The sequence below is a fragment of the Sinocyclocheilus rhinocerous genome, unplaced genomic scaffold (genome assembly GCF_001515625.1).
Source record: "Sinocyclocheilus rhinocerous isolate Xijiao unplaced genomic scaffold, SAMN03320098_v1.1 scaffold1668, whole genome shotgun sequence".
NCBI classification, from domain to species: Eukaryota; Metazoa; Chordata; class Actinopteri; order Cypriniformes; family Cyprinidae; genus Sinocyclocheilus; species Sinocyclocheilus rhinocerous.
Window position 1 is genome coordinate 266425 of NW_015630986.1, and position 24391 is coordinate 290815.

A 24391-nucleotide genomic window follows, 5' to 3' on the forward strand; every position below is an offset into this window, starting at 1 on the left:
AGTTTTTCCTACCAAAATGATGTCACTTCTCCAAGGACAGTGTCATTGAGGAACTGGATTTTGTTTGTTTGTGTGTGTGTGTGTGTGTGTGTGTGTGTAAGGACAAAAAGAATGGGAAGAGAAATTGAGCACACCGATTATCAATTAAAACAATGTTAACAAAAAAAAAAAACATGTTTGCAAACGTTTCGATTATAAAAATACATAAATCTTGGAATAATTGTTAATATATTGACCATTTTTCACATTAGAACTTAATGGCAACATCATTTTAAACTAATAATAATAATACCAGGATTAGAGGTTTGTTCAAATTGCCTTTGCAAGCACAACTAAAAGAAAGAAAATGCAGTCGGGGAGGGGAAGGGGATTGAATGTTTTCAAGACCACATAGGCAGAACAAAAGCAACTGGAAAACGAGCGGGAGAGATGAAAAGAGAGGATGAGAGTGTGCCATCTCGCTTTGACCTGCAAATGAAGCCGAATTAAAGCTCTGTGACCCGCGCGCTCCTCCCACAACTCTCGCTCATTCCACTCAGCGCTCGCGGCCCTCCGCGAAACACCTACTGGAGCGCGTGCTGCATACAAACACAGACACCCGCCGGTGATCTGCTGAATATTCACGCGTGTTTAACATCTGTATGACACAGAGCCCATCTTCACTCTCGGACAGAATACAGCTGCGTTCAAGATGCGCCCATTGTAGCTTTACACTCTTATTATTTGTACAAATCTCGTTTTTCTCAGAGTTCCTATAATCCCAGACCAGTCTCTTCAAATTTACAAATTCAAAGCTCTCCTAAAATTGACAAAGCACTTAAACTACAAAAGACTTACCTGTACAAACAAGATAAAAGAAACGCCAGATAAAAGAACCAGTGTAGTAACAAGAAGGACCGTCTGACTCCAATTATAACTGATGTGGTTTTCTATACAGGCACATACAAGGATGTAAATCACGATTGGGGGACCAAATATAATGGTCTTAAACTAAAAGTCCACATCAGTCATGCACTATTGTAAATGTGGGAGAAATGCACATCAAACATCATTTAAACAGCATTGTATTTTAACAAAATTAAATACAATTTATAAAATAAAATTAAATAAAAATGCCCTTAATGAATGACAAGATTGCAAATTTAACCTAAATTAAACTACTTTGGAACAAAATTTTGGTTTGTAGTTGTTAATAATTGCCATAAATTGAAGAAATATATTTGTTTGATCGTGTTTTTGTAGAATAAGTTGAATGAGCTTGACGAATGCAGTCAGTACTATGAAATTATTTACTTATTTTCACGCTATGCTGTAGAAAGAGTACAGATAATATTATTTCCTGGGTATACCAATTTAAAGAATTACATCACAATGATCCACAAGAAATCCACACGACTCCAGACCATCTTGTGAAGAGAAAAGCTACATGTTTGTAAGAAACAAATCCATCAAGGTGTTTTAACTTTAAACCGTCACTTCTGGCTAAAATATGAGTCTATTCTTCTTCCAGTGAAAAAGTCTATCCCCTGCCCTCTTACATCAAAATCCACCAACATATTTGTTTAGAACTGTTTCCGCTGTAAACGATGCTTGATCTGTGCATATTTCTCTCCTGATTCAGATGAGGCTACTTTTTCACTGAAGAAAACAATATAGAAAATTTCGTAGGATCATATAGCATTATGATATAAAAAATACTGGGCATATGTAACTTTTAGGAATATTGATAGCGCAATAATAATATTATGAATATTACAATATTTTTTCATGGCACTTCAGTACATTTTCCTCTAAACTCTCATAAAAAAAAACCCTCAGCATCAATTAATCAGCATAAATTAAAATGAAATGATGCACTACTAATACTATCATGTGTAGATTCTCAGATATTAAATACTTTACTTATTTTTGCTTTACACCAATATCAGTGACATTTTCTGCATTACGGCAATGAGAATTGAGAGGACAAATTTGCTTAATTATCATAAATTTAATGTTTTTATTTTCTTTTAAATTTGGCATTAAATTACCCAGACATGTTCTTGACATGTTTCATGAGATTCACCCCAAAATGCCTGTTTATTAATTAAAAGAATTATAGCATGACAAAGCCATATTTTTTTTACAGATGTAATATTAAATCTGCATGTGAATATCAAAGACCTCTGAGATTTAATTGATAGTTCAAATGAAGAATCAGCAAGAATCCACACACACGAGAAATAGACTCCGGCTCAAAGGCAGAAGGTCTACGTGAGTGTGTGTGTGTGTGTGTGTGTGTGTCTGTTAACTGCTCTTTAATCGCTACATGTTTGTAAGAAACAAATCCATCAAGGTGTTTTAACTTTAAACCGTCACTTCTGGCTAAAATATGAGTCGATTCTTCTTCCAGTGAAAAAGTCTATCCCCTGCCCTCTTACATCAAAATCCACCAACATATTTGTTTAGAACTGTTTCCGCTGTAAACGATGCTTGATCTGTGCATATTTCTCTCCTGATTCAGATGAGGCTACTTTTTCACTGAAGAAAACAATATAGAAAACTCGATGTTTAGCCAAAAGCAATTAAAAATTAATGGATGGATTTGTTTCTTACAAATGCACAGCTTTTGGCTTCACAAGACAATAATTGATGGACTGTGAAGATTACTTCACTAGTGGATTACTGTGATGTTTTTATCAGCTGTTTGGACTCTCATTCTGATGGCACCCATTCACTGCAGAGCATCCATTGGTGAGCAAGTGATGTAATGCTACTTTTCTCCAAATCTGTAAACGATAAAGAAACAAACTCAATCTACATCTTGGATGGCCTGAGGGTGAGTAAATATTCAGCTAATTTTCATTTTTGGGTGAACTACTCCTTTAGATTGTTAGATAATGCCGAGAAGGACGTCCGATATGGGACTGGCCAAAATTAACATTTTACAAAGGGATACAGGCACTTTTTTCTTGGATAATCTAATCATTCTCACAAACAAAAGCATGAAAAGTCTGCATTAAAACATGAAACATCATATGACACCAAAATGTACTGTACTCATGAAAAGTGCTTGTGTATATGAACCATACCTAGATCTGAGGACAGAGTGAAATGACAGGGCAGATGTCGTCCCTCATGAGTGCTGGGGTCTCCAGTCTTTCTCACCCACTCCACAGCTGCGTCTCCATGGACACCAGCTGGCCAACCACATCCAGCAGGGGGAGGGGTCAGTCGAGGCATAGATCACCAGCTGACACACTCACTCAAGCACATCAAATCCAGATCTGTGATGTCAGAATGTTGTCACATGTGATCAAGCAGCAGTCATGAATTAGTAACTCACCAGCTGACAGAATGACTCTTGCTTGGGAAAACTCTGGTCTGTGTAATTAATGAGCGGTTCTTGACATGTTTATTTTAGTAAACTAAATATCCCTGGTTCTTGGGTGACCTGCATGATTAAATAAAATTGAACAGAATTAAATAAAGTTGTACAAACATTATGTACAGAAATGTTTTCTGTGTAGTAGCCCAGTTACCGTGTTTACAAACTGTAAAAAGTCTTGAGTCTCTGTTTATTCAGGCTTAAAAAGAGAATATCTATTATATTTGAGGTTTTGAGAAGGTAAATTGTTTTTACACACATTTCATTTAATAAAAAGTAAGATTTTTTTTCACAATATTATACAGGCTATTTTCACAAAAAAAAGGCGGTGGTTTGTGGTATCTGAGGAGACCTTCTGTAAATTACCCTATAGCGCCATCTGCTGATGCTTACAAAATACTATGGCGCATGGTGGTATTTACATTCATTGTATTACAATTTAGAATACCATATATTAATTCCCTGGCACATGTCTAGGGGGAAAAACATACTTTCTGACACCTTTTTTATTTTTATTTTATTTTATTTTTATTTTTTGTAAGAGGAGACTAAAGAACTCTGGGCCATTTATTCGCACATTTAGTTGACCAATAGAGGGCGACACCGAAATATAAATATAAGTGTATATTTATATTGTATATAATTCACATTTATTTGGTAGGTGTTCTGTTCCTTTTATCGAAGCGACTTGGATGTAAGATGCATATTTTGTGCATGAACATAAAATATTCCAGTACCATTATTACCTGAAACGAACTTTTTTAATGAAGGATAACGTTAACTATCCAGTAGGCTACAACTTTAAGTAGCAGAGAGCTGCTGTTTAGTGCGAGTTAAGTCCTTGATCTGTACTAACTGATAACAAATATACCAAGTCCGATGTCTTACCTGTTATTAAAACTGGGTGGGAGCTGAAAGCCACCCAGAAACTACCGAGCATCATTATAGAGCCTCAAACCAGGCGGCAGGGCAAGATTATCCCTCAGTTCTCTCAGATCGGCTGCATATAGACGTCTGCTGCTGCAGCGGGTCATTTCAGTTTGTGGGTGTTTATGTGTGATCCTCCCTAATGTGGTTGTGCTCAAACCACGGGAGCTGAAACCCTCCTGCTTCCTCCTGAAAGCAGAAGAATCCTACTGAAACTGTAATGAAGAAAAAGCAGATAGCAGCAGAAAACAGAAGCTGTAATCACTCGATACAAGAACATCTGTTTCAGAACACTGCTGTCCTGGAGCAAAGTAACTAACCCGGGGCTGATGCATGGGAACTGTCCCTGTAATAAGTGAACTGTAAATAGCCTCAGATAAAAGTGTCTAAATTAATGTTTATGTAGGCTGCGAAATGACTGCTCACAAGCAGCAAATCATTCGTTTTTGGATTTGGACATATTAGCATGCATGTTGCGTTACAAAACTGCTAGAAACACTGAAGTCGCGGAGTTTCAGATGCCAAAATTAGAATTTTGCTGGAGACAACAAAGCCGAGAACCTCGCAGAAGATCTGACTATCTCACTTTTAGTTTACACTTATGTACAGTTTTTAACCAATTATCTTATTGCAGGTGTTCTCCTCTCTTTCTCTCCCTGGAAAGACTGCCAACTAGTCTTAAGTCAAAACATATTTTAATTGAGTCACAGAGTGATTATTCAGTGCATTTGCCTAGTTTTTATCAAAAGAACATGTTGAAGGCCATGTGAACCAAAACAGCAACTTAGTATCAGTGCAAGTTCAGCGGATGTGAGAGGCCTAAAATCATAATTTCATCCAGGCAATTCTACAAACATATCTTAAAAGTCTGATCAAAAATATACTATACTATAATGCTAACGCTGTGCAAAAATCAACAAACATGACAAAACGTGATATTATGAATGTTTTGTTTTGAATGTTATGAATGTTATGTTTTTATATAACGTTTACTTTGCATATTGAGTTTTTTTTTTTTTGAAGCACAGAGAGTGAGATTTTTAGGAGCATATATATAGGTCGATATATATATATATATATATATATATATATATATATATATATATTCATTTGATAGTTCAAATGAAGAATCAGCAAGAATCCACACACACGAGAAATAGACTCCGGCTCAAAGGCAGAAGGTCTACGTGAGTGTGTGTGTGTGTGTGTGTGTGTGTGTGTGTGTTAACTGCTCTTTAATCGAGTCCCTCCACATCTGTGTCCACTCTGTATACTGACTGAAATAGAAGGGGAGAGAAGGCTGGCAAACAGCTCTGTCATTTAAATGATAAAAATACCAGTAGAGCTGGGAGGGTCCGCCGCTGTAAGCACAGGCGGCACAGCCAAACATTACAGAGACACGAGAACTAAACCACAGCATCCCTTCAGTCTCTAACAGGAGAAACAAGCTCTCAGAAAGCCTCGCAGCACAGAAGTCATGTTAACCTGCTCCTCATAACCAATTAACTTCCCTGCTGAAAAGAAAAAAACAGCTTAAACCAGGTTTACATGATTTAGGCTGGTCTCCTACCCAGGCCAAGCTGGTTTAAGATGGTGTTCCAGCTGAAAAGGGGCCAAAACTGGCAAAAAGATTAGCCAGACCAGACTGGGAGACCAGTAAAATGATTTCTCAGCTGGGAAAAGAAGGTTAAAGCCTATACTATTAATAATAGACTTTTGTGCCCGTGAAATTCCACGGCAACATCGCTAACGTGACCGCTGTAATTATTTTATCCCACTGGTGACAGAAATCTGTTCAAAGAGACTCATGTGGAAAAATATTGAGGACATTAAATATTTTATTAAATACAGTTGAGCCAATTTACTTCACAAAATAGAACTGGGTAGATATGAGTTAATATACAGTACACTGACATTAATTATGAAAAAGAAAAAACTCATCAAATTCATCACACAGCTGAAGAAATGGTGCTGGTAAAGTGGAGAGAGGGTGAACAGTCCAGAAGGTTTGCATGAGCTTTTGGTGGTGGGATTGTTCGAGTCGCTCTGTCTACCTGCTGAAGAGCTTCATGAAGCTCTGGAATCCATCTTCACCAAAGAAATCAAACGTTCCCTCTGAGCTGCCCAGATGAACCACCAGCAGGACCAGCAGACCCAACAGCAGCAGAGGAATCAAGAGATTCCAGCCCGATGCCAGAATGTTGTACCACTTCGCTTTGTCTGAGCATTCCTGTGCTGCACGCATGTCGCCCAAGGTCTTCTGATCTCGAGCCTGGAAACAGACAGACGCAAAATGGAAATGAGTCTCGGACGGTCGTGTGTTTTTACAATCAAGGTTCTTCAATGGTTCCTTGCATTAGGTCCAGCAAAGATCCTTCTTGCCTTTTCTACTTAACTGCTCTTTTAAAAATAAAGGTTCTTTATTCACATCAATGGTTTCGTGAACATTCACGGAACCTTTCCATTTACACAAAAGTTTCTTTATAGTGGAAAAAGTTTACTAAAATGTTCTTCGCACTATCAAAAAAAATAGTTCCTTTAGGAACTGTTCACTGAAAGGTGCTTTGGTAAACCAAAGATGGTTCTCTCTGGCACCGCTGCAAAATTCCTCTTTTGGAACCTTTATGTTTAAGACTGTGCATCTAATCTCTGTAGGGTTCTTGAGTTGCTTTAAGGTTCTTTGGAGATCAAAAAGCTCTTGATGTTGTATTGTTAGTTCCTTAGGTGGTGTTTTTGGTTTCTAGACTCTTTAAAGCATCAAAAAGATAATGATTTTTTTTAACACCTAGACATTCTTCTGTTGGACTGTAAAACCCGTTTTGGTTCTATTTAGAACCTTGATGGTCCATCATGTGACATCCAGGAATATTTCTGAAGAGGTTTGAAAGAGAGAAAAACTCCAAGACATTGGTGTTTGAGCTCACCTTGATGGAGTAGATCAGAGCCATGAATCCCAGGCAGCAGAAGTTGACGTAAAGAGTGTTACAGAGCGACCAGATCAGGTAGTCGTTTGGTGGCTTCTTGCCCGCATGGCTCATGTTGACCACCGTGGAGCCGCCAGCCTTACGGCCGGACTTACAGTTAGTGAGTGGAGTGCAGTCGTTCATGTAGCTGTATGTGGCGTTATCCATCCTTGGAGGTCAGGGGTCGAAACTCCTGGGAGAATCTGAAGATGAATTACTGAGGAGAAAGATCAGGACACTACTTATACAACACTGCAGATAGGTGGAGTCAGAGACAGAGCGCCATGGAGAGAGAGGTCATTCATTATGTGGTTGTCGCTAGAGAGATCAGGGCAGGGTGCTGCTTCTATACATGGAACCATTTCAACAAAATCTCTAGGTTTGTCAAAAAAATGCATAATTATAGTTTTAACAGACTGTTATTAAAGAATTCTAAATAAATATAAACGCCTAAAAAATTCATTAAGAAAACTTTAAACTTCTTACTGGGTTAAAAATGTTACGTTACTAGATGTTTTAGGGGTATTTAAGAATTTTTCACCCTTTTCTTTAGACTGGAAACTACAGAGAAGAGTTTTTAGAGGATAGAAATGTGGATGGGACGCAAGCTGTACTCGAACCTACATCCTTATCGGAGCACCAAAGCTCAAATGTTTAGGAAGCATGTGTGCTACAGCTGCACATTAAAAAATAATAATAATTCAAGTTATGTTCATTTTGGTCACCACTGTGTCCGGTTACAAAATACTAGGATCTAGGGTTCCTGTGTTAGAAAATGGCGCCCCCTACTGTGGAAGCACTGACAAAAAACTAAATTACAGGAGAAGTTATCTCATAACATTTTTTCAAAACATGTAATGTTTTCTTTCTTTAAACAGATTGTTCCGAAATCCCAAATAATTAAGAAAATGAAACATGCAATATTTTGAGTCTTCCGAAGCCATGCAGTTTGTCCCTCTTGTGGGAGGAACAAACTAAAATGTATAATATACTAATTTATATTAAAAACTTTGACCTCCATTGTAGCTTTCAAATCTCTCACTTGCAAGAAGACTTCTTAAAAGGTATGGCAATGTGAATTTGGTGAATTTCCTGAAAATTCAGGCTTTTAAAAGATGAGAAACAAAGAGGACACATTTTTTTAAAGAAAAAGACAAAAATGAAAGCGGAAGCAACCAGGATTTCTAAAATGAATCCACAACTCAGTCATAGAGATCAAATATTCAGATTTATTAATTACAAAATGTCAAAAGATGTTACATTCGCATTATCAGAACTGAATTATATTCAGTTAAGGCAAAAGGGACGGAAAGAGTTAATTTCTCTTAAACGCATTAGTATCCAAGATATAAAGGAAAGGGAAAAAAACAAATCAAAAGGCTCACACAATATTAATGTTAAACACACATGTTGTTAATTCTCAAAGTATTATTTGCTACATTTCGCACACAATCAAAATGCAGAAGTATACTGAAACAGGCTGATAGTTTAGGATTAGCTCAAACTTGCATATGCATTAAAGGCCTCCATTTGGTTTGACTGCATTAATCATATTTCTACAGTACACAAGGAATGAATTAAACATCATGACTCTATATCACACTCTATGAGAGAATGAATGTGTGTGTGTGCGCAGAGAGGCGGCACTTTGAAATCACATCTTAGAAGCTGCGGCCACAGCAGACGGTCCACTACGAGTATAAACATGAATAGTGTTCTGGAGAGATAAAGACAGAGAAAATAATGATAAAATAAAGTTTATTTCCACCACAGAAAAAAAGAAGGAAATTTTGACTTTTTATCTTGCAATTCTGACTTTTTTCCTCAAAATTCTGCATGTCTACAGGTCAGGTGTCTAAAAATGCAGGGGGAAAAAATAGAATTGCAAGATAAACTAAAAATTCAGAGAGAGAAAAAAAAAAAAAGTCAGAATTGTGAAGGGAAAAAATACCCTTTTGCCCAAAATAAGCTTTCATATATTTTAGTACCACTGAAATGCTATTATAATTTTTGCAATATTTTGAATTTGTATTTCATTTTTATATTACTCATTTACATTTTCATTTTAGTTTAATTTTGTAAATAATGATAAAATAAAATTTATTTCCACCACAGAAAAAAAGAAAAAAAGAAGGAAATTTTGACTTTTTATCTTGCAATTCTGACTTTTTTCCTCAAAATTCTGCATGTCTACAGGTCAGGTGTCTAAAAATGCAGGGGGAAAAAATAGAATTGCAAGATAAACTAAAAATTCAGAGAGAGAGAAAAAAAACAAAAAGTCAGAATTGTGAAGGGAAAAAATACCCTTTTGCCCAAAATAAGCTTTCATATATTTTAGTACCACTGAAATGCTATTATAATTTTTGCAATATTTTGAATTTGTATTTCATTTTTATATTACTCATTTACATTTTCATTTTAGTTTAATTTTGTGTGTGTGTTCTTTTAATACATACAGTATTTTTTTAAACATATACTATTATAATGTTTTATTTCAGCTTTTTATATTTTCATTGAGTTAACTATTTCAAGTAACATTTTTTATGGTTTTACTCATAGTTATAATAATTAAACTTAATAATTAACTATAACCATTTTGACACACACTAAATTAACATACGCTGTAAAAAATCTTCAAAACTGTAAATAATAGATTATTGGAGTACATTTTCCAAGAAAATTCTATTTTAGTCTTTAGTCTATTTATTGTACTTGCCATTTCTTTGTAATTAATTGTACAATTTACTAGCAATTTCAAATAAAAAATTTTCTTAAATTTTTTCCGTGTACATGAATGTGTGTGAGACTGATAGAATGTTTTCTACCTTCTTCCCTTCAGCGTTGTACAATATTTTGAATTTGTATTTAATTTTTATATTACTCATTTACATTTTCATTTTAGTTAAATTTTGTGTGTGTGTTTTTTTAATACATACAGTATTTTTTTAAACATATACTATTATAATGTTTTATTTCAGCTTTTTATATTTTCATTGAGTTAACTATTTCAAGTAACATTTTTTATGGTTTTACTCATAGTTATAATAATTAAACTTAATAATTAACTATAACCATTTTGACACACACTAAATTAACATACGCTGTAAAAAATCTTCAAAACTGTAAATAATAGATTATTGGAGTACATTTTCCAAGAAAATTCTATTTTAGTCTTTAGTCTATTTATTGTACTTGCCATTTCTTTGTAATTAATTGTACAATTTACTAGCAATTTCAAATAAAAAATTTTCTTAAATTTTTTCCGTGTACATGAATGTGTGTGAGACTGATAGAATGTTTTCTACCTTCTTCCCTTCAGCGTTGTATTTATCTAGGAGACTTTGAACGCCAGTGCCGTAATCGGGGTGAACGGCCATCAGGTTTTGCACCTGCAAAAATCACAAAAATCCATCTGAATCCATCCATCTGGGTTTTTTTCTAGGCATGTTTATATATTCCTGAAAAACTGCTAATGAGAAGTTTGACTAGTTTTCATGAGATTTACGAGAGCGAAAAATCTCACAGGACCAAAAACAAAACATCATACCACGCGTTTCTGAATAAACAGTTGAGCTCCTTTCAGATGGCCGGCCGTGTTCTGACACAGACGCTCTCGCTCGGCTTCGTTCAACACCTCCGTGAAGAACGTGCGCACCTGCAGAATGCATTAGAGCGGGATTAGAACTCACCATACTTGTGATTATCCATACACAGACGCACACACGTTCACCAACAAACCTGGGCCACATTGTCATCGTCTGCGCTGTTGTATCGGGCCACATCAGGAGACACTTTACACTTGGACTCGATGAAGCGTGGCTGGGTCTCAGGAGCACTGAAGCTGTTGGGGAAGTAGTTAGGAGCCCCCCCTGCAGGACAGGAGAGGAACTTTTAAGAGACTAATACCATCTCTAACTCAAAACCAAACAAAGCATTTGACATCCCATGTTTTGTTCTGCCGTGTTTGGAGTGTGTGTCACTCACCCTGGTTGTCGTACATGCACATGGGTCCGTCTCTCTGGTAGTTTGCCACGCGGGTGCGGTAGGGGCAGTTGACAGGCAGTTGGAGGTAATTCACTCCGAGCCGATGTCTATGTGTGTCTGGATAAGAGAATAGACGCCCCTGTGGCGACAAAATTGAGCAATTACAGTATTTAGCAACATTCTTGCAATTAGTTATTAGTCACTGACACTTTAATCCAAAGTGATTTACAGGACGCTTATTACAAGTACGCAGAGCTTAAGTGCCTTGCTCAAGGACAAAATAGTGAACAAGCATCCTTTTGTGCATTTTAAGCTTGTGCAAACGAACCTATAAAATGTGTCTGGGTAGGTTGCTTAATAGGTTTTGTGACACATTAGTACAAACATACCTGCAGCATCTTGTCCGGGCTGGGCTCAACGCCGGGAGGCATGTTACTGGGATCAAACGCCAGCTGCTCGACCTCAGCAAAATAGTTGACAGGGTTTCGGTTCAACACAAGGCGTCCCACAGGAATCAGAGGGAAGTCTTTATGGGGCCAAACCTGAAAGATACAGAGCCAGTCATTGGGATGGGCACACCTACATCTCATTCTTTGTTATGAAGAACGAGTTATTTCATCAAAACTATAAAAGAACACAAATGGAAGAATAGGAATTGTGTAGTGACCAATGCCAGACATTAGTGTAGTGCAGTGGTTCTCAACCAGGAGGCCCGGGCCCATTAGGGGGCCTCAGCAAACTTCCATGAAGGCCCCATTAAGTCATAAACATTATTTAAATATTTTTTTAATACTTATACGTTACATATAATTTATTTAAATTATTTATTAATGTTGTAGTAACCTTAAAATGCAAAAAAAAAAAAAAGACAAACAACATTAAACTGACCATTTTTTTAGTTTATTTTTACTACATCAGAAACAGTGTTATTCTAGAATAACTGAGATACTATTATAGCTTTTTTTATTTGTTTTATATATGTTTTAATCATTTTGAGTGTTTTTGCCATTGTTTTATTTTTTTGTGTACTAGAGGTACATATCAGCCTAAATAGGAGGGCCTTCAAATATTGTTTTGGACAAAAGGGAGCCTTGAAGTCAAAGAGGTTGAGAACCACTAGTGTAGCGTAGTGTCTTGAGGTGCATTCTGGGATGCGGATACCTTAGTCAAATCAAACGGATTCCACTTCCAGTTCTCCGCCTGCTCAAAGGTCATGACTTGGATGTAGAAAGTCCAGGATGGGAAGTTGCCGTTGGAGATGGCATTGTAGAGATCTCTGATGGAGAAATCCGGGTCGGAGGAAGCCAGACGATCAGCCTCTTGAACGGTCAAATTCTTAATGCCCTGATCAGTCTGAAAGACAAGAACGAGTGATAATAAAATGAATTAAAACATGACTATTATTAAAACATTGACTATTATTATTACTAAAGAATATCATACAACCTAAACACTTTACAGCCATGCCTTAATTCATACAGTATACAAGTTGTTGCGCAGTTTTTTTTTTATTGTAAATTAATTATAATTTAAATTGATTACATTTTAAATTCTTGATTAAATTGTTTTATGAATTCATTTCAATAGATGATTTTTGATGATACATTTGTATTAAAGGTGACTTATCATGAAAATCGAACTTTTCCAGGTTTTAAGTGCTATAATCATGTCCCCGGTGCATCTACCAAACAAGGAAACGTGAAAGATTAACCCAGTAACTTTGTTTTGGTAAGCCTTTTCTGCAAGCGTCTGAGAAAACGAGCGCGTCTGATTTCGCTCCCTTGGTGACGTGGCAAAGGGATCTCATTATAATATTACCGCCCCTTAATCTGTAAGTTTACACCCATGGCGCCGTTATAACATGCACCGTTCAGCGCGATAAACATGATAATCAGAACCAAAACAGATGTTTTTTAGCAGGTACGAGCTTTAATGGCGCAGCTCTATTCTAAAAAAGGGGGCGGGGAGCAGCCACTCATTTGCATTTAAAGAGACAGGCCTGAAAAACAGCGTGTTTCTGCTTCCACTCAAAATAGGCATTTTCAAAATTATATCAGAAATGATATTTTGAGCTGAAACTTCACAGACACATTCTGGGGACACCAGAGACTTATATTACATATTGTAAAAAGGGGCATAATATGTCTCCTTTAAATCATTAAAACACAGAATTCAGAAAAAAAAAAAAATGGAAAACACAGAATTTGGGATAAACTGAAATGGATTTAATGGGGCCCTAAATTAAAAGGTGAAGTCTTCTTGGAAACAAAAAGTGGTGTTTACATTGACGTCTAACAAACATTTGGAATGCATTTCTTTCTCCAATAATGATATGAAATGAATACTGTTGTAATATTTTTGTCCCAATTAAACATCAAATCTGTTCTGTTTGGCTGTGATTTTGTCACTTTGAGCTGTAGATTTTATACACAACCAAACAACAGTAAGTACCTTGTAGTGGAACTTGCAGTACACCGACTGACCCTGAGCGTTGACCAGTTTGAAGGTGTGCGATCCATATCCGTTCATATGACGGTAGCCAGCCGGAATTCCCCGATCGCTGAACAGAAAAGACACCTGCACATACATCGACATGAGCGAGACATTCTACAGGAATGAGAAAACGCAAAAGTGAGCAACTTCTGCAGCTGTACCTGATGCAACGATTCAGGGCGTAAACTCCAGAAATCCCAAACCATATCCGGATCCTTCACGTGAGTCTGCGGATTCCGCTTCTGAGAGTGGATGAAGGACGGAAACTACAAACACAGTCGACACACATCTACTGTTAATACTGGGACGAGGCTCTTGATGTCACACCATGGACTGCGTAAGGATTGTGTCTCTCACCAGAAGCGCATCCCTGATAAAAAAGATGGGGGTGTTGTTTCCTGTAAGATCCCAGTTGCCCTCATCGGTGTAGAACTTCACTGCAAAACCTCGAGGATCTCGGACAGTATCTGCTGACCCAGACTCACCAGCTATAAACAAACAAATACACATTTATGAAGGTGCAAAGGTGGTGCTTTATACTTTTTGTAGGTATGTAAGCGAGAGCATGTTCCTGTCACAGAGTTTCTGCATGTGCTCTTTACCCTCTTACAAAACCATTTGGCTTTGTTTCAGAGACATGAGTGTCGTGACTTCTGTTACAAAAACATTTATTCCAACATAACAATAGATCCATACAGAGTACAGACTCCACTAGAAATGTTATAATATCCATACAGAAACGTACCCACAGTGGAAAAACGAACAGCGATGGGTGTCGTCTTTCCCACATGTTCGAACACTTTGGCTTTGCAATAGCGTGTGATGTCATGGGTCACTTCGAAGTAGCCAAACGCTCCTGTGAAGAGACAGAGAAAAGATTTAGTTTGAAGTTCATACCCTCCTTCCAATCAAATACAAGCTCTAATCTTGTTTATCCAATCAGAACACAGCTCTCATGTGCACTAATACTGTCTGTCCAATCAAATCGCGGCACAGTCATGGTTTTCAGCATTTCAGCAAGATTTTTTCTTAAGAAATGTATACTTTTATTCAGCAAGGACACATTGAACTAATCAAAATCAAATATTAATGATTACAAAATATTTATATTTCATATAAATGCTGTTCTTCTGAATTTTCTATTCATCAAAGAATCTTGAAAAAACGTATCACATTTTCCACAAAAAAAAATTTTTTTCAACATTGATATTAATAATAATAAATGTTTCTTGAGCACAACATCAGCATATCAGACTGATTTCTGAAGGATCATGTGACAGTAAAGACTGGAGTAATGGTGCTGAAAATTCAGCTTTGCATCACAGGAATAAAATGCATGTTAAAATATATTACAACAGAAAGCATCTATTTTAAATTACAATCATATTTCACAATATTACTGCTTTTTTATCAAATAAATGCAGCTTTGGTGGGCATAAGAGACTTTCAAAAACATTTTTAAAAAATCAAACCTGCTCCTTTTGCATGCACGACTCTCTCTGGAATCCGCTCTCTGTCAAAGTGGGCCATTTCATCAGTAAAAACCACATCCTGGACCAGCAGTGGCCCACGCGGACCCGCCGTCATTGAGTTTAACTTGTCCCCTACCGGGACTCCAGCTCCAGTGGTCAGGACATCTGGCCGCTGGGAAAATAAAACAAAATGAGACAGAATAGCAACACAAAATCTAATTAAAATAACAAATAAACAAACCAAATCATTTTATTCACTGAACTCAGCATAATAAATGATTATTCAACAGTAAATCCTTTGAAATCATGTCATAATACTAGTAATATTTTAATTTAAATATTTAATCTATTTCTTATATTGCACGAGTGCATTATATTCAACATTATAATTACATTTTTTTATTAAACTTGCATTGATTTAAAACTAATTTGACATCTTTAAGTTGTGACACTGATGTAAACAAATTTTATACAACTATACTGGCAAAACAAATATTATTCTATAGGCATTTGGCCTGAAAATAGTGATTAAATAACTATAATAGTTATTTATCTACTTATCTTGTTAAAGTTTAACTGCAGTAGAAGCAATTGAGGTTATCTGTCGTGTCCTAAATAAAGGGAGAGGGGCCTATAAGGCTTCTCACAACATAACAGGCATTATAAAAATGTGATTCGCTGAGCGAGGTGTCAATCATGTTATTGACCAATCACTTTAGAGAGGAGTGGGACGGGGCGGGGGCTCGACCGTCTTCCGCCGTTTAACTATGTCGTGGACCCACTTCAACTACGAATACATTTCACCTGAAATTATGTAATAAACCTTATCTGTTTTTGTGCTTAATTCTGTACATTTTGACTCGCGAACCATTACAGATTCAAAACAACCAACCATGCACATAAATAAGACCGTAGGGGATGCAGTTTTCACAACGCAATCCAGCATCTGACTAGTGTTTTGTGCAATTATATATAAATATATTGGACACTATATACCGCATTCATTCGTAACAAGTAATAACTTTCACAAATATATGATAAATGTTTACTTGCAGTGCGATTATGCAGTATTTTGTCACTGCAGTCATAACAAGTAACTGTTAACGTTATCACTTTCAGATCTGAATTTCAGGGAAAAGGTCATTTTTTTAAAGCAACGCAACACTTTAGTGTTATTTAGAGACGTTTTGCACATTAAAACACGAAGATATCAGCAAATACTTTCGTGTTGGTGCGTTACAAATCCTGCGACCTTTGGCACAATTTCTCACTGCGCAATAAATCATTAAAATAAACGGTTTAAAACGATTTAAAGCGCACAAACTCATATTTAACAGAATATAATATCCCATTTATAAATTCTGCAGCAGACCTGAGAGCCGCGACCGTCCTTCCACAGTTTCATCTGATCCGTCGCCTTATCTCTGTCTGCCATTATTCAGCTCTGCAATGAAACACTAAACACGATACAAAACTTCTGCGGACCCAAACCACGGAGTTCGGGTTCTGCCTAAAGGGTTGTTATTTATTAAGGCTGGTAACAGTCTGCTGTTTGCACTTGATCTTGAACCTTTACGTGATCACCACCCAACTGTTATCTATTGGCCACAGTATTCACCAACCTACTGACACAGGGTTGCCAGGTTTACAACAACAAAACCCGCCCAATTGCGACTCAAAATTAGCCCAAAACTAGTCCAATCGAGTTCCGGCCTCTGGAGGGTAAAATACACGTTTTTTTGCAGGGTTCCCCTGGTAAAATTCGCATTCCAGGGGCTAAATATCACGTTATTGGGGTCGCTTCAACCCGCGGCAACAGTGTTAAAGGAGCCCAATTCCGCGGGAAAACAGCGGACTTGGCAACACTTTGTAGAACTAGAATAAAAGAAACCTAAATGTGCGGGGATATGTGACCCGTTGTCTCTTATTGGTCAAGCACGATGGCTTTACATAATAATTGTTTTTTTTATACAGTCTATGCTTTTAACTCAGCAGTGTGTATTTTGTTCTGTTAATATTCAGATGTAAAGTATTCACCAGATCGCTGCTGTTCACGTGATGCATGTTACTTTTCTCAGCGCTGTACTCGATGGACCAGTCACAATTGTTGGGAATGTCATCGTTACCTCATTGACAGATTTGTTTGTTTGGTAAAAATGATAAGAAGGTGTGAGATTGCAGTATTGCTATTCACACGTTTCCTTTAACGTTATTTTGATAGAAGCATAATTTCTATTAATTTCCATTAATTGATGGGAATAAACTTCAACCGCTGTGTGCCTCGCCCTTTTACGGGACTGATGACTCGTAGACAGATGATTCCCTGCAGATCTATCAACCAGTATTGTGTGATGAGAGACGGTATTAAAGGGGTCATATGATGCTGCTAAAAAGAACATTATTTTGTGTATTTGGTGTAATGAAATGTGTTTATGCGGTTTAAAGTAAAAAAAACACATTATTTTCCACATACTGTACATTATTGTTTCTCCTCTATGCCCCGCCTTTTTGAAACGCGTCGATTTTTACAAAACTCATCGGTCTGAAAAAGCGAGGTGTGCTGTGATTGGCCAGCTATCCACCTTTAACATTAAGTGACAATTTTATATATATATATATATAATTGTGCATTGATTTTCTTTCATTTCTTTCTGCATTTTTTAATTGCATAAATATAATTAAATACAAAAGAAACAAATAATACAGAACATAGAACATATGGGGGAATACAGGAGAGGGAAAAAATTAATAAATTACAATTTACTTTAAACCCATTCTATAATACGAGATGTCTTCAGAGCTTTTTATTAGAAGAGAATTTTTGAAGTGTTGATAATAAGAAATGTAGATCAGAAGCAAATATTTTGCAGCTGGGTTTAAATTTAAGGTATCTAGCTTTGTGGATATGGTATTTACCCATCATACAAATCAAGTTTAAGACATCGTCTAACTCCTTATTGTCAGAAATATCAGAATGGAAAAGAACCATACTAATGGAAATATAGCTGGTGGGACACAAGAAATAGGGAAGCTGATATTTGAAGCCAGAATTGTTTAGAGTAATAACAGAAATATAATAAATGTGAAATTGATTCTTCTTCCTCTTGGCAGAAAGAGCAGAGTGGAGAAATATTATGGTTAAATGGATTTATATACTTATTACAAGGATAATAATGATGATTTTAAAATGAATTTATTTTACTTTATTATTAAACAAAAAATTATTTGGCACAGTCCATACGGTAAAAAAGTAATGTTTGGGTAAAATGCTGACCATTTTGCCTTAGCTTTAATAACAAAATGGTTGCTAGTAATGAGAAAGTTTCTCAAAAGATGATTAGTACATTTAGCATCCAAAATATTAACACCATTTATAAAAAGTTGAGGTATTTTCAAACTGAAATTACAGTGTAATTTGTAAGATTTCACCAAAAACATTGCCTGAATGTTTTGTCAAATACTTTAATAAAAAGAAATTCACATAGTTATAAATGGGTTTCATTTCTTATTGCATAATTCTATAAAATTCTATATATTTTTTTATATTAAAGCCATAGATTAGATAGATTGTGCTGACCACTGTTATATTTATGATGGGAAACATCAAAATCTCCAAAACTGTTCGCCAAGCTTACGATTAAATTTCATATTTGAAATCACTAATTTACTTTTCTCTCACATCTCACACACGAAAACAACAATTGACTTCATATGAAACAAACCACATAAAGCATTTTTATTTAAACAATTTATTTGATTGCAATATGTCATACATTACATGTGCATGCATTGTAAAGCTACGTTTTATCATTCTTTAAATCTTTTAAAGTTCACCAACATTAGATGTACACGGCAAATGAGAATATTGCTTCTATTAGGGTGAATTTGGCACAGAATGAAGTTTAATGGTGACAAGCTTAAAATATTGTTAGTAGTAAAAACAAATCACAGCATTTGCAGCACTTCATCAAATCAAATGACTGCAAGAAGCTCAAATCTGATATTCATTCTACAAAACATTTTAGGTGTTTAGGATGTGATTCACATATTTTGGTATTACGTTTTTACATTCTGTCATCAAAATATTTCATTATTGTGGCAGTTCAAACATTTTTAGATTTTCTTTCGTGCCGAAGAAAACTGTGAAAGGAAATATATATTAATTTATACATATTCCAGTTTGATATGAATGCGTGAATTTTATGCAGTGTTGGGGTAATGCATTACAAAGTACAAAACTACAAAGTGCATGTTCCTGTGATGAAATAAAGCAAGGGATTACTCTTTATTTTTCAGTAATCCAGTAACAGCTACTGTTTTGAAGTTACTTATATGATACATGTATGATTTTAATGTACTAAGGCTAATTTAACAACTATATTTAAGGTCCAACAACAAATATACTATTGATCAAAAAGCTCTTTCTTTCATTTTGACATGCTGAATGGCAGCAAAGAGTGGTTCTCTTGTGAAATGAGAAATACATTGTACTGTAATATGCATGTTATAAATCCAAAGTAATTCAAATTTATGCCCTGGCTAAATAAATATATAAATAAATAACGTGCTGAACTGCAATCTAAACTTGACAAATTGGCCACATAAAATTAATCTGTTTAAGTCTGGATTTTAGAAATGAATGATTGAATTAATTAATGCGTAATGTTATTACTGTTCAGAGTAACTAGCAATCACATTGCTATACAAAACATAAGAGGTAATTATTAAAAGACTACTGTTTTTAGCAACTTCCCCAACATTGATTTTATAAAGTACTTGCACGCCCCCTAGTGGTAAAATGCATTAGCCAAAATAAATAAATAAATACATGTGGTACTTTGATTAAATTTACACAAATATGTTAAAATAAGTGATGTGGCTCAATGGCGCCACTATTAGGCTAATAAGTGTCATGGCACTTGCCTGAGAAAAAGGACAGAAAGTCCCAAGGTTGTTGTTAAACCTTATACATCTTATTTTAATGTGTTTAAGCAGAGAAAAATAAGAACAAAAAGAAGATTATTCAAACTTCCAATAATAATAATAACAATAACAATCATTTATGGCCAAAAAAAATCATTTGTTTTTCCTTTTTTATGCTTGACTTTTTAGTACGACAGAATGTGGCTACAATTTCTGTCACACTTTACACTCCACCCAAAGGCTGCAGCACACAACCAGCCACCCTGTTATCATATGTAGAAATGAAGTTAACCTGGATAAGAAAAGCTGGATTTCAAAGGCCCTTACAGATGAGACATCCTGAGCCGCCGATTTCCCTCTCTCTTTCTCTCATTAAAGTTCCATCCATCCTCAGGGCAGCTGAGACACAAAGATTTTCTCTTCATATTCAATGTCTTTACTGTTAGGACAGTTAGACAGTAGGCACCATGCAGACAGGAGTCAGAGGTCAGGGGTCAGGACTCAAGGACTTATGTCCTCCGGAGCAGGTGCCACATCGAAACCGGTTTCCGCAGAGTCGCCAGCATCTGGTTCCAGTGAGTTATTCCCATTCCACTGGCCTCTGGTCCGATGATCACATGACCCACGTTTTCACCACGGCTGTCTTCTGTGGTCTCAGCAACAGTCACTCTCAGAGAGAGATCCTGAAAAACACCAATAAACCTTACAAACACTGAAGATAGATAGATAGACAGACAGACAGACAGATATATAGATAGATAGATAGATAGATAGATAGATAGAGACAGACAGACAGATAGATAGATAGAGACAGACAGACAGATAGATAGATAGAGACAGACAGACAGATAGATAGATAGAGACAGACAGACAGATAGATAGATAGAGACAGACAGACAGATAGATAGATAGAGACAGACAGACAGATAGATAGATAGAGACAGACAGACAGATAGATAGATAGAGACAGACAGACAGATAGATAGATAGAGACAGACAGACAGATAGATAGATAGAGACAGACAGACAGATAGATAGATAGAGACAGACAGACAGATAGATAGATAGAGACAGACAGACAGATAGATAGATAGAGACAGACAGACAGATAGATAGATAGAGACAGACAGACAGATAGATAGATAGAGACAGACAGACAGACAGATAGAGACAGACAGACAGACAGACATATAGATAGATAGATAGATAGACAGTAGATAGATAGATAGTAGACAGACAGACAGACAGACAGACAGACATATAGACAGACAGACAGACAGACAGACAGACAGATAGATAGATAGATAGATAGACAGATAGACAGACAGACACAGACAGTAGATAGATAGACATACAGACAGTAGATAGATAGACAGACAGACAGACAGATAGACAGATAGATAGATAGATAGATAGATAGACAGACAGACAGATAGATAGACAGATAGATAGATAGATAGATAGATAGATAGATAGATAGATAGAGTGTTGTCACCTGCAGGACGATGGCTGGCACTGAGAAGATCATAGCCTCATTGAAGATTGGATTAGTATCATCTCTTTTTACGGATGTCTTCTTTTTACTGATCTTCCTGCCGTCCTGGAGCAGGTACACCTTCACAAACGGATCTGTTCACACGGAAACAGACAAAATTCAGTATATGGTTTTCGCACATTATATTTTCCAAAGTAGGAGATGTTCCTGGATTCTATTTCTGGAACAACCTTCCAATTCCAATAGTTTTATCCCTAATACTAACTCGAACCGATAATCAGTGGATACAAATATTGTTTCAGGAGCATCTAGCTCAGCTTCACACCTGCTGTGGTCTTTCCGTTAGTCCAGACCAGGTTCTTGGCTTTGGCAATGACCACGGTGAGACGTTCTGCAGTCGGCAAATAACTGAGAGACAACAGGATCTCGCCGACAGCATCCACAGCCTGAGGAGAAACATAAAACCAGTTTCATCAAAATAAGTGAATCCATTTTTTGAACAGCTTCTGTGAACTGAACAAAATGATTCATCAAGAACTGGACTTCCTATTGCTACATATAGTGAGGACACTGTAGAAGAGAACACACTTTTTATTGACTTTTACATTGTTTCTCAGAATGGAGCGTTCAGGTGTGACGTACCTTGTTGATGTCCTGCAGGTAGAGCCAGGCGTTAAACGGCCGGAACGTCAGGTCCAGATCCGACAGTTTGAGTTCTGCCACTCCAGCACTGATGTTCCGTTCATCTGAATCCACACCAAAGGTGGAAAATCGCAGACTGCTCTCCTCCAGATTTACTGAATCCAATGGAATAGAGAAGCGCTCGTCAAACACCACGGTGAAGGCATTTCTCTGGACCTGCAGAAGACAATGACAGACAGAGATGTTTCACTATTACTGATGATAGTAATCAACCTCGATGAGGCCAGGTCCATGGCCATGAACCCCCAGGGATGGAAACATCTTGTAAATGAAATCCGGCAACCATTAGCACCCACAGCATCGTACGGTCTGAGGAAACGATCCGAACCAAGCGCCAGCTAGGGATCAAAGAAGAAAGGATGTGTTTATATGGCCATTTAATTAAATTTTAATTTATGTTACACCCTTTTAAAGATCCTTAGAATTAAACTGAACATTTTTGTAAATTAAAAAAAATTATGTATTTATATGAACTCTGTTCTGATTGGCTGACCTCTATTCATATAAGACAGTATTGTTATTGTTAACTAAAACTAAAACCATTAAAAATCATTTTTGTTAATTTAAATAAAGTAGAAATAAAATAAAATATAAATATTAGATGAAAACTTAAACTTAAAAAAACTTAAATTTAAAAACCTTACATTAAAATTAGAAATATTGCCTTGGTAAGTAACTGAAAGCAAATAAGTTGATGTTGAAGTACTAAAATTACTAAGCCTAAATAAAAATAAAAATACATAAAAATATACAAAAATAATCAAACCAAAACAACAAACGTACATAAAAATACTAAAACTAATTAAGATTAAAACGGAAAATATAAAAAATAAAAGCAAATTCAAAATATTAATAAGCACTATAATAGTATAGGAATAAAATAAAACAACACTGATATTGTTGCTAAACACTGAATAGACTTTGATATATTAATGTATTCATGGTTTTGACATCAATATTAAGATTAAAACTGAACATATGAAAATAAAAGCTAATTGTACTGTAATTGTATATAAATAAAACAACACCGATATAGTTGCTGAACACTACATAGAGACTTTTAAATATTGTGTTCATGGATGTGACATCAATATGTATCATTTTCATCTGTAAATTCATTAAATTCATCCATTAAACCTTAATATCAAAGGGGCAAGGGAAATCTATATTTTTCACAACAAGACATTAGTCCTATGGTTTAATACCTGCGTGGCCCCCAGGCTGATCTGCTGAGGAACCAGTGTGACGGTGATGTAGCAGCCCAGGAAGCTCTCCTCTTCCTTCTCCAGCAGGTCTTTACCCTGGTGCAGTGAGACGAGCAGAAGCGAAGCTCGAGTGTCCAGCTCCAGCGTCACCTCCAGCTGTCCCACCGTGAAGTCGTGCCCGAAGGTTTGAGCCACGGAAGAGATGGAACACAGCGATTCAGAGGACATGGAGCGGTTCAGGGTGCCTCCGCTCGGATCCAGCTCTCGGCTCAACAACTCCAGCGTTCCCAGATCCCGAAGACCATCTGGAGTGTCCAACAGCTGGAGGCTGGGCTTTCGGCTCGCAGAGGAAGCCCTCCGCTGGTTGGAAGATGCAACCCTCTGCACGAAAACCGGCAAGCATCATATAATAAACACAGTATTTTGTTTACAAAATTAAAAGATTATCTTTTATTTGTCATAACACAAAATTTGAAATTATTATAATACTTATATATTGTAAATTGTATATATATATTGTATAAATACAATTTTTAATATTTAAACGATAAGATTATATATTAGTCATTATATTAAAATAATGTATGTGTGAATGTATATATATAGTTTTATTTTAACTAATTGTTAAAATAAATATTTTTCCTCTAATTTTATGTGCCAAAACTTGCATCAGTTTGAAAACCCCAGCTAAACTTAATTACAAAAAGTGGTTTAATTAACATATCTGGTTTTAATAATAATAAATTCATATTATAATGTCTATATATTACTATATATTATACATTATTATATATGTTTAAGTTAATATAATTCCTATTTAAGATTTAAATATATACACACATACACACACACACACACAT

At 36.1% G+C, this 24391-nt stretch overlaps 3 protein-coding genes across 6 annotated transcripts in view; all 3 read right to left on the reverse strand.

Moving 5' to 3' along the window:
* Positions 1-5483: 5483 nt before the first annotated feature.
* Positions 5484-16807, reverse strand: cat (catalase). Of its 3 annotated transcripts, none has more exons than XM_016553430.1 (14): positions 16579-16806; positions 15207-15378; positions 14480-14590; positions 14092-14222; positions 13896-14000; positions 13693-13818; positions 12403-12594; positions 11631-11783; positions 11242-11380; positions 10996-11126; positions 10805-10912; positions 10563-10646; positions 8878-8974; positions 5484-5517 (listed from the first exon to the last, which is right to left on the reverse strand). In XM_016553430.1, exons 1-13 carry the CDS (start codon positions 16639-16641, stop codon positions 8912-8914), a joined length of 1578 nt encoding a protein of 525 aa, XP_016408916.1. In that variant the 5' UTR covers positions 16642-16806; the 3' UTR covers positions 5484-5517; positions 8878-8911. The 3 variants fall into 3 exon arrangements, with proteins under 3 accessions (XP_016408916.1, XP_016408917.1, XP_016408915.1); XM_016553431.1 differs by having other exon boundaries at positions 5490-5507; positions 16579-16807; XM_016553429.1 differs by lacking the exon at positions 5484-5517 and having other exon boundaries at positions 8467-8974.
* LOC107740892 (interferon-induced transmembrane protein 5-like) lies at positions 6156-7505 on the reverse strand. The gene is made up of 2 exons (XM_016553432.1): positions 7219-7505; positions 6156-6566 (listed from the first exon to the last, which is right to left on the reverse strand). The coding sequence occupies exons 1-2, from the start codon at positions 7423-7425 to the stop codon at positions 6345-6347; spliced, it is 429 nt and encodes a 142-aa protein (XP_016408918.1). The 5' UTR covers positions 7426-7505; the 3' UTR covers positions 6156-6344.
* A 3467-nt stretch (positions 16808-20274) lies between the features above and the next one.
* Positions 20275-24391, reverse strand: part of LOC107740893 (synaptotagmin-12-like) — an 8816-nt gene continuing 4699 nt past the window's right edge. Inside the window, exons 3-8 of one of the 2 annotated variants that reach the window (XM_016553433.1) lie at positions 23532-23912; positions 22623-22664; positions 22267-22482; positions 21950-22070; positions 21625-21758; positions 20275-20812 (exon numbers count right to left, since the gene is read on the reverse strand). In XM_016553433.1, the coding sequence (XP_016408919.1) occupies positions 20639-20812; positions 21625-21758; positions 21950-22070; positions 22267-22482; positions 22623-22664; positions 23532-23912 (1068 nt within the window). In that variant the 3' untranslated portion in view covers positions 20275-20638. The remainder of the gene's footprint in view (positions 20813-21624; positions 21759-21949; positions 22071-22266; positions 22483-22622; positions 22665-23531; positions 23913-24391) is intronic. The other variant, XM_016553434.1, reaches the window with a different exon arrangement.